This window comes from Elephas maximus, chromosome 23 (assembly GCF_024166365.1).
Source record: "Elephas maximus indicus isolate mEleMax1 chromosome 23, mEleMax1 primary haplotype, whole genome shotgun sequence".
NCBI classification, from domain to species: Eukaryota; Metazoa; Chordata; class Mammalia; order Proboscidea; family Elephantidae; genus Elephas; species Elephas maximus.
This window is the reverse complement of record NC_064841.1, coordinates 17443081-17454240: the sequence shown is the minus strand read 5'-3', so window position 1 is coordinate 17454240 and position 11160 is coordinate 17443081. Positions and strand designations below refer to the sequence as shown.

The following is an 11160-nucleotide window of genomic DNA, read 5'->3' as shown; positions in this document are numbered from 1 at the left end:
TTAGCACTGTTTGTTTTTGGCAGTCCAGCATGTATTTCATTCTTCTAAGGTTTAGTCACCTGTAGGCACAATTCAAGGCCATTCTGGGTAATTTTTCAGTCAGGCAGTCCTGGATGTCCTTCATGGTAGGTAATTCTGACAAACTATTTGGATTCCTCAGGCAGTTTTACTACTGTTCCTCACCCATCCAGTTAGGCATAATACTGGTCATTTGACACCCTAAGCAGAGCTGATGACTCAATGAGGTGCTTCAGGGAGGTATCATTAAAATTCCCATGGACAGATAGATGGATGGATATGTGATAAAGTAGAACAGTAAAATATCAATGATAGAATCTCGGTGGTTGGTACATGGGTGTTCACCGTATACGTTTTTAAAGCTTTGCTATATAGAAGAAAATTTTCATAATAAAATGTTGGGGAAAAATCCCTTAAAAAAGCGGTGATCAGCTGAGACCTTCAGCACTAGCTTCATCCTGTTAGGTTTTTAGAGTTGTAAGTAGACCAGTAGTAGGGTCACCAGTGAGCGACAAGAGCATGCTAGGTCTTGGAGACACTTGTTGAGGGAAAAAGGCAAGTTTCAGAATGATGCATACAATATGACACCATTTATGTAAAAGAATTGTAAGTAGTTATACTGGTGCAGATATGTGTGTGTATCTATCAAAAAAGGCTACAATACACACCACACAATAACAGTGGTTACCTCCAGAAGGTGGTCAACCAGATTTTAATTTTTTGTCTGTCATGCTTTAAAATTTTATAGGAAACATAGACATGTATTACTTGTACCATTAAAAATTAACTAAAAAAAGGCTAGAACACTGGTTTTAGGACCCAACAGACCTCTTTTGAATCTCAGCTCAGGTACATACTGTGTCTTTGTGCAAGTTAACCTCCTCATGCCTCAGTTTTCTCATTTGTGAAACGGGTTAATTATATTTTTAATATTGTTAATTACATATTATTGTTATTAATGTTGTGAGGATTGTAAGTGTTAAATAAAGTGACTGGTACCTAGTGGACATTCCGTAAAAGGTAGCTCTTAGTCTTACTAAGCCTTGGGCACAAAACCTCAATGCTGTGTTTGAGGAGACATCATTAATGAGGTGGCTTGTGCCTGTGAGTAATGCAGGTGTAAAGCCCTGTAACGGAGTAGTGAAGACATTTCCAGCCTTGACAACAACATGAAGGATTTGTTTGCCAATTTGTGTCCGGCTTTCATTTTTTTTTTTTTTTTGTAGAACAAGATGTTCTAATATGGTGAGCAAAAGTTACCTCATCACAATCCAGAATTTTGTGGTGAGTATAGCTCTAAAAAAAAAAAAAAATTTTTTTTTTTTTTTTATAGCTCTAACTCTGTAAGTTGATGTGTTCTTGGTAAGAAATAGGAGTTTATATTTCCAGTAATCCATGATGGTGGCTGCGGAAGTCAATATCTATTTGACATTCTTGAAAGTGTTATCAGCCTGAGAGACTTCTTGGAAGAGACTCCTGTATTTCTTAGACAATAAAGAGACTCTGCAGGTCATAAGTGAGAGAAAGTAATTTTCCTCAGGAAAGCTTGTTGTTTCAGGACCAAATAAACTATGAACTGCAATATATCTCCTCTCAGGTAAAATATAAATGGGTCTGCCTGAGAGGGTGACCCTGGAAACTCTTACTTCACATTTTTCGTTTCCCTTGGATATCCAGCATTTTAAACAATATACGAGCCTCTAAGTATAGCCGCATCATTCTTATCTGAATTACTGAAACAGCCGTTTTCTTCTCGTCTATGATTTCTACCCTATTCTCTACATTGCCACCAAAGTTTTCATTTTAAAAGCAAAGAACTCCCTCATTAAAATCTTCTAGTAGCTTGTCTTAGAAGAATGTTTTGGGCATATCTTCACATCCCAAGCCTTCTTGTTCTGAAAAACACCATCCTACATGGATGGACCATGGCAATCATGTTTGTATCAATTGACCTTTCTTGCCTAGGCACAGAGGTGGACATCTGACACAAACTCAGGCCCTCTGGAGTTGAGGTGGAGAGATGCTAGTTCTAGGCTGGTTGCTAGAACAGGAGCAATGTACAACTGGAATATGGAAACCTTCAGTGTTAAATAGAAGAGCAGGGATGAGACTAGATGGGGTAGAATAGCTATTTGGATTCCTGGTACTTTTCTTGTTCCTGGCCCAGGCCCTTCTGAGGCCCAGCTGTGTTCCTGCCCTTGAATTCTAGGTCTTCCTGCATCTTATGATACAGGCTCTACCCCCATACACCCCTCCTTTTTTTTTCCTGCTTGAGTTAATTTCAGAGGAACTTTGTAACATCCAAACAAAATAGCTTTGATTAAGACAGCTCCTTGCCTTTAGGATGAAATCCAAACACTTTAGCATGATCAACAAGGCCTTTGCCTTCATCTCCATTTTTACCTCCATCCTTTTTTTTTAGTGTGCGCCTTACATCATCTGCAATTCTCAGATACCTTCCTAGCCTGTGAAGTAGTCCTTTCTTGTGTACTTGTCACACTGGTGTGATGTCTCCTGGTTTACTAGTCCAACCTTGTGTAACCATTTAGAACATCAGTCTGGGACATAGCAAACAATTAATAAGCACCTAATAATCAATAGCTATATTTATTTATAGAAGCCCTGGTGGCGTAGTGGTTAAGTATTTGGCTGCTAACCAAAATGGTGACAGTTCAAATCTACCAGCTGTTTTTTCGAAACCGTATGGGGCAGTTCTACTGTGTCCTATAGGGTCACTATGAGTCAGAATTGACTTGACAGCAATGGGTGTTTTTTTGGTATATTTACTTATTGATTCTATTTTTAGGAACTAATTGTAACATGGCTAAGACTCTTAAAACTGTAGGAATCAGTGACTACACAAAGTGTTGAGAAATTCTGAAGGCAACCACTTTCCAAGTTGGAGTGTGACTGGAATTACTCATCTCTAAGAGCTGTCTGTTTCCTGGTGCATCACAGAGAGTGAGTTTTGGTTAATAGTAGGTAAAGCTCCTGTTTGCAGGGTTATTTTTTAAAAATAATTTATTGTTGTTGAGAATTTACACAACAAAACACACACCAACTCAACAGTTTCTACACGTAGAATTCAGTGACATTACTTCCTTCAAGTTGTATAAGTATTTTCTGAGTAGTTCCTCCCCCATTAACATAAACTCACTGACACCTAAGGATTCTATCTAGTTGCTGTTGTCAATTTGATCCCATATAGATAAGTCTGAAAAGAGCATAATGCTGAAGGCAGGCATTCTTTACTAGTTAAACTAAACTACTGCTTGGTTTTAAGAAGATTTCAGGGGATATTTCTGGTTTAAGGTTTTAAAGATTATCTCAGGACAACAGTTGCAGGGGTTTGTCCAGCCTCTATGGTGCCAGAAAATTTTGGATTCCATGAGAATTTGAAATTTTGTTCTCTGTGGACTTTAATGTAAAAACTGTAAGGACTTGACTGCTGGCCCAGGATGTGGTTGTTCCTTAAGAGCCTGACCCAGAGAGGCCAGTATTTCCTCACTGCCTAGATTCTCTGAGAGAAGCTTTCAACCCACAGCCCAGCACAGGAGGTCCCTCCTTAAGGTGACCTACCCTCCCCTCTCATCCCTATGAAGGATGAGCTAGCAAAGACCCTGATCTACACGTCGCTGACCCCCCACAAACCCATGGAGAGAAGACAGAGAGTGAATTGGAGGGTAACATCCTGACACAGCTTCCTGAGGCACCTGATTGTACTTCCTGGGTTGCATTTTCGAAGACTGCCCCATATTCTTGCAACAAATTCCTTTTTTTAAAGCTAGCTTGAGTTTCAGTTTGTTTTTGTAATCAATGATTCTCAGGCAAAAAAAAATTGGTACAAGACGGAGGTCTCAATGAGTATAGCGTTAGGTTACGTAAGGGTGGTTACTGGGGCTGTCAGTGTGAAGAGCTGGCAGACTGGGGAGTGAAGTGGAAAAGCAGCTAGTTTAGTCTTCACTGGTAATCTTAGACCACATGCCTCCTGCTGGATCAAAGTGGCCAAATACCGCATCAGAATTTGATCACTGCTTGTGACCTTTGGTAATGTACAACAGGAAGGATACCCTCAGGTTTATGGTGCAGAGCTGGAAGCAGGTATAAGAGATTTTCTTCCTTCCTCATCCCTTTCTTTCCAACTCTTTCCGTCCCTACCACAGAGATGCTGGTAAAATAATGTATGTTATACTGTGAGACATGGTCAATGTTCTCAGAGTTTGTTAGTCTTGTAGATGTTCCAGTCTTACCTGTAGGAATTAAAGCCTCTTCCGAGGTGGCTCTGTAGGAACTCAACCCTGCATGGTAGAAAAGATAAATGGGATCATGGGAGGAAAAGGCAGGAAGAACAGAGAGTCCATCAGATGCCCAAGTGCGGCATGAAGGCTCTGAACAAACTGGATACTGGAGGATTGCTCAGTGGGAAGGGCATAGCAGTATTTGGCACTACGCAGAGGACTTGCTGTGTATTTGAGATCCAGCTAATAGATCTGAGCATACACATAATAAACCATTATTATTACTAACATGTGTGAAGCACCTACTATGTATCTGGTGTGGGAACCCTAGTGGCATAGTGGTTAAGACTTTGGCTGCTAACCAAAATGTCAGCAGTTCGAATTCACCAGGTGCTCCTTGGAAACCCTATGGGGGCAGTTCTACTCTGCTGTACGGGGTAGCTGTAAATCGGAATCGACTCGGTGGCAATGGTTTTTTTTTTTTTTTTTTCTGGTTTTATGTATCTGGTGCTTTACATATACATGAACAACACAAGGGTATTGTTTTCCTCCTTTAGGAGATGAAGAAACTGAGGCTTAGACTTTATATAACTTCCAACACTGATACGATAATGACTCATTTACAAATAGTAAGAGATAGAACTAGGATCTGAACAGTGGTCATCTGAATTTACAATTCGTGCTTTTTCCAGCAGCTACGTTGTCTCAGTAGAATTAAGATACAAATATAAAAGGATACGGGGTATGAGTGATACTGTAATGGTTCCAACTTTGGACATTACTGCAAACATACAAGAACAAACAGCTTATGAAATCATTCTCAAGTCTTTAATTAAAATCCATATAGCATTTAACATGTATAGATGTTTAAACTCTTTCAGTGACTCTTATATTTTAAAATCCTTTTGCACAGTATTTTGGGGATAACTTCATGCTAGAAATCTACAAATGTACAACTTAACAACACAAAAATACATTCGGAGTCCATTCCAATGCATGTTTAAAACACTTTACCTGGCAGAACAATGTAAAGATATTGTAAAAACAAAAACTACAAAATGAGCACAAAAAAGTCTTCCCTTTTGAATTTTTAATAAAATACTGCTCTGTATAAGATCTAATGAAAAATTCCAGTTACTTATAAAATAGTTATATGTGAGAAAAGAAATGAATCATATATATACACACACACATATACATATGTATGAATTAAACGGACACTTTGACAACACAGCACACTATTATTACATGTCAAAATAGATGAAAATACTCAAAAGCAATTGGGTGCTAGGTGAAAAAAAAGTAAGATACTGGGGCGGAAGGACTAAGAAAAGACTAAAAGACCTTAAAGGAAACTGTGGGACCAAATTCTCACTATTATTTCATGAGAAAGAGTATGAGAACTGGGCTTCAAATTATGCAAACATCTACAGAGACTTAATTACTTGGCCTGGGCAATTTAATAGTATACCAATTGCGGAAATAATCAAGAGCAATGGGTGTACTGCTGGAAAAAAATGAACTTTGACAGGTTTAACGATGTACAAACGTATCTATTGGAAACCACGGTCTCCTTCACAAATTGCACTTGAGATGTCCGAATGCATTGATGGAGCAAGGCATTAGTAGTGGTACACACACACAAACACACACACACACCACAAGCAGCTATGGATTGTTAATGCTCCTAACTACTAGAACTATTTTATCCATTTTTTCTTCTCTCTCTGAGAGAATGGCCTGTGATATCTGAGCTGTTAACTCAGTAAGTTAACAGTGAAGCTTACAGCTGGCCTGTTTGCTCTGCCCTGTTGATGGAGACCTGCTGACATCAGTTTCCCCTCTGTCTTCTTGCTAACCCGCAAAAGACAGAGAGGTCTTATGGAAATATGAATCAGGTCAGTCTGAAAATATTCATTTCTCAAACATGAAGCTTTATCCTGACTAGGAAAGGAAGCTCCTGTAAACAAGATTGTATCACCGACAAACCTTACAGAATAAAGAACACTGCCAGTTTGAGTACTACTGCTGTCTCTAGAAAAATGCCAAGTGAACGTCTGTGATTCATTTCCTTTTAGACAGACGATGTCTTTCACAGATACTTCCTTCCAATAAATGAATTCCCCTCTACAGTAAAGAGAATTTAGACACAAGATGGTACTAAGAAATACAGCAAGCTCAAAATGCTAGGAAATCGTACAACAGTTGTTTAAGAAAATGATGTTCTGAATGACAAGAAGCATGTTAGAACTAATTTCTGTGGAGATCTGGACAGTTCTAGCTATCTCATATAATAAGGTAAAAATTAATCACTATAAAAATGTTTGCTTTATTAATACAAATAGAATGATGATTAAAGAGTGAGTGAATAAAAAAAACCCTGCAACTTATCATTTCTTTGAGCTAGAAGGATGCATTAGTCTGAAAATGTAGTGACTGGATTTGTCTTATTTAACTGTTTTCCTTCTTTCAACCCCTTGTCGCTGCTCCCTCCCCTTGAAACAAAGAATCTAGAATATTCTTGAAGTCTCAGTCTAAAACCAAAGCAAATAACTGATCATAAAAAAGGAAATATAACAAAAACCCTGCATCAATAGTTCTTTGTTACCCTACTCCCATCGTTCCACCACCAAGAGGCAAAAACAAAAAACCCTCCAATCTTCACTACTTGTCCCTTTGAAAAAGCAAGGAAACTCTTAAACTGAAACCAAGATTCACATGAGGTAAATTTAATTTTTCACAGTCCCAGATGTTTAAAGCAAGCAATACATTCTGTCAGATTATAAAACTCTTAAGACCAGGTAATGTAGGAAACTGTGTGTGTGTGGGGTGGGGGGGAGTGAGATTGGAAAGATCAATCTTCAAAGTTCACTTAATTTGCTAAAAAAAAAAAAAAAAAAGATTTATTGAAGAAGAATATTTACAAATAATGTTTCAGTAAAGAGGGGAAGGTTTAAATAGATTTAACTGCTTCAGTTATGTAGAATCATGAAGAAATACGGAGAATCTGCTCCTCTGTACTCTATACGGTCCACAGTTCTCACAAAGTCCACAGCAGAGTCAATGGGTGAACAGACATACTTCTAACCTTTGGGGGTGGTCTGAGTCTGCTTCATCCAAAAGGGAAAAGCAGTAAGTTTCCCAAAGAATGGATCCAATCTCCTCAAGGTCATCATGAGGAAAGAATGGCTCTGCCTTATGTCCTTCATGGGGAGGACACATCTCTCATTAATCTCAGGTCTATGAGGAAAACAATCTAGAAGACTGCCTGACCACTATCCAGACGCTATGGAGCTTGCTCCCATTTCAATCTCTTTTCCATCTTAACCTTTAGAATAATATGTCTACAAAAAGAATGAAAAGAAAACACTTTCACTGCCTATCCATATAGCATCATCAGCTTGCTTTGCTAGAACATGGGGAAGTATTCTTACAGGCTCAGTGGCACTGTGCTTACTGACATTTTTCTTGGAGTTTTCAGAAGATAACTCGTGCTCCTTTCTCTGTGCCCTAAAACAGACGTGGGCTGCTCAGCCTTCACAGTTTCACAGGAGTAATGACTGAGGCAACTGAATGTTGGAGTTTGTACCGTTACGTGAGGGGAAGAAGATTATATACTTTAAATGTAATAAGAGGTTCACACAACATTATTGTTACAATTTAACTTTTTGCTTATAGTCCCATAATAGATACATCCATTTCCTTTTAAAACAAACAAAGTAAAGCTGTACATCTGAAGGCCCAGAATGACGTATGGTAATTTCCAAGTTTGAATGTGGGTGCTCAGAAGGGAGCTTGTGAGGCAGGAAGGACAAACACTGAGATTTGTTTCAGCCTCGTTATCAGAGTCTCACTACGGATAAACATTGCCAACAAGGAAATGCTGGGAACCAGTAAACATCTGAACCTAAGAAATTAACAGAAAATCAAATCACAGGAGCTCACATGACTATAACAAGTGACAGCTAATGAATATTTATCTCCTTATACTAAAGGCACTACTAATATACAATTATCCTGCTAATATTCAGAGAAACCTTGAAATCAGCAGTTAAAGAAATGAATCCATTTAGTTCAATACCAGCATTTTTTTTTTAAAAAAAACAAATAGAGTACTTTAAGACTCATGATAAAGTCTTCAAAGAGCTAAATGAAATCGAGTGTAATAATAAAGCAGCTCCATAGAAAGATTGTGATTCTTACTTTTAAAAAAGTATGATAACTTCCTTAAAAATATAAGCATATCACAAAAACTAAAAGGTAAATATATATATACATATAAAATCAAAACCTCAGGTCCTGGTACTACCGGGAAATTTTCATAAATTTTAAAATAATTTCAACAGCCACAGCTTAAACAACACACATCCACACATGACATGCAAAGACAAAATGCCAGAGTCACCGAACGGTCCAGCATAAAGCTAAAAATACGGAACTAGAATAAGACAGGCATTTGTCACGTAAACCATGTCCATCAGTAACTAATGACTGCGCCTGTTTTATAGCACACTTTGGAATTTAAAAAACATTAATAATTTCATCGATCCAGGAAGCACTACACATGGACCAAAAATGGGGCTCTTGTATGTTAAGCAAGCAGATAAAAAGCTATACAAGAGAGACATACAATTTGTTTTAATTAACAACATGATTGATATTTTGTACTTGATTTTATTAGAAGATTAATTTGTGATCATTGTACCCTGTATATTTTGAAACTTAATCTCATTAGAAATTACTAATGCTGGTTCTTCAATAATCTAAAAAATCGTAATGACTTACTCAAACCCAGATTGCCATTTATAGTTCCAAGCAGTTAGATGAAATATTCTCGTCAGTATTCTAAAGTTGCTTTGGTACAAAATTGAGAATAAAGCAAAACTGGCAGCACCTCACATGCGTGATCATTTCACAGCAGGTCTAAAGGACCTTCGGAGATGACAAGACATAAATTAAAACACATATAAATAAGAGCCACTCTTTTGAAAATTTGTTACATCATTAAAAAGTGAAACAAAGTCCACATTCAGTAAATAATATTTGAGGCCCAATTCTCATGCTTCATTTAATTATCCCTCAATGACAGCATAAAAAAAAGTTTTTTATTATTGCTACGATGATGTCTAATTCGTAGTTTAAGATGTTTCTAATGAGGAAGCCAATGGTTAGAGTGGTACATTTTGATGCTTAGTCCACTGATATTATTTTAGCACAAGGTTTTAATTTAGTCTTTTTTGTTTTTTAAACAGCTTTGTTGAGGTATAACTGACATACAACAAATTGCACATATTTAAAGTGTACAATTTGGTATATAGTCTTTTAAACAGCATGAAAAGTGCCTGACAACTAAAATATTAAAAATTTTCAACTCAAACATATCTTAAAATAGTACATTCTACTTTTATGAGACACAGATATATGGACTATGCCTCATAAAAGGGAAAGGGAAGAAATTAATTTAATTCCAATACCAAATTTATTCAGAAGGTTTAGAAACACCAAAATTCACTGCAAGTTTTCTTGGCTTTCTTCTTGAAGAACTTGGTGTTGCCTTATGATGAGACAGACTGTGGCCTTGGGAGGCAGCTTCAACTTGAACAGAAGTTGCAGGTTGAGGAATCTGAGGAGACTTTACAGAAGCTGATGAACCCTCCTGTGGAATCACTTTGGTGATGTCAGAAGACCCTGGCTGGCTTGTCTGAAGTGGGGCAGCTTGAGAAGAACTCTGGGCCTCTTTACTCTCAAAGTTCTTTTTATTTGCAACTCTTTTTTTAGTAACCTTCAAGGGATAAAAGTATCAACAATTAACAATGTAGACAAAAAAGGCCAGTGTCAGATAACACCATTAACCACGCTGCTATAGTTGTCACTCACTGTTGATTTTTCACCTCGATCTCCAGTCTTCAAACCAAACTTCAGTAATTCAGAGAATTGAGTGACAAAAGGAAAGAATTCTCCATAACTTAAATATATAGAGAATTTATATTCCTGATTTTAAATTTTGCTAGAATTATTATTACTAGTTATTAGATCACAAACCCAGAGAGCAGGGGCCAGTCAGACTTGTCATGCCACACATCCTCAGCACTCATATCAGTACTTGTCTTCTCGTTGACGCTGAGCATGTAATTCCTGAATACACTCATTTTGCTCACCCATCTTTAAACTTAATTTTGAGCAAGAAAAACAAGTTTCCTCCAGGTCTTACCTGCAGAGGTATGAACTGATTGTGTACACCACCTGGCACTCCCCCAGCCACGGGCATGGTCCCGGGATAGGAAGCTCGATGGAAAGTCTTTCCAGGTACTGTCGCTGGTGGTGCCCATGGCATCGAGGCAAAGAGATGAGATGACGAAGGCATCATATTGGCTGTTGAAAACCATGGAAAATTTCTCTTACAAATAAAACTTCATCATCAAAGCCCTGAAACTTAAGGCTTCTTTCTGCTAGCCGTTTTTCCCCCCCTATATTTTGTTCTCTTTGGCAAAAGGGCTACACTTATTGTAATTATTCTTGCTTTTAACACTCAACCTTGGGAGCCCCCCACTGGGACTGTGAAGTCTCTACAGAAGTCAATTTGTCATTATGCTGTCTGGCATGCAAAGTCCGAGAGTACCACGTACTGACATGAGCTTTGGGAATACTAGTAATTTTATTAAAATAGTAATAATAAAATGGTTATGAATGGTCCCCAGAGGCAGAGAAGCCTGGGAACAAAGAGAAATCTTAAGGATCTCACCTGCCCCCAGTGCTAAGTTGCTTCCATAATGATCCCAGCCTACAGAAAAAAAATAAATAAAAAGCTCAAGTCCTGAAATCCGTTAACTTTCAAAAACATGCAGATTCTTTCCCCTACTGTAATACTTGTAATTTAAGGATTTTTATAATTTACATTTTGTTA

At 37.8% G+C, this 11160-nt stretch overlaps 1 protein-coding gene across 3 annotated transcripts in view; it reads right to left on the bottom strand.

Annotated features, from left to right (window-relative positions):
* Positions 1 to 5080: 5080 nt before the first annotated feature.
* XRN1 (5'-3' exoribonuclease 1) overlaps positions 5081 to 11160 on the bottom strand; it is a 108930-nt gene continuing 102850 nt past the window's right edge. For 2 of the 3 annotated variants that reach the window (XM_049867770.1, XM_049867766.1), the window contains 2 exons: positions 10468 to 10628; positions 5081 to 10038 (listed from right to left, as the gene is read on the bottom strand). In XM_049867770.1, the coding sequence (XP_049723727.1) occupies positions 9736 to 10038; positions 10468 to 10628 (464 nt within the window). In that variant the 3' untranslated portion in view covers positions 5081 to 9735. Of the gene's footprint in view, positions 10039 to 10467; positions 10629 to 10998; positions 11038 to 11160 lie in introns of all 3 variants that reach the window. The other variant, XM_049867765.1, reaches the window with a different exon arrangement.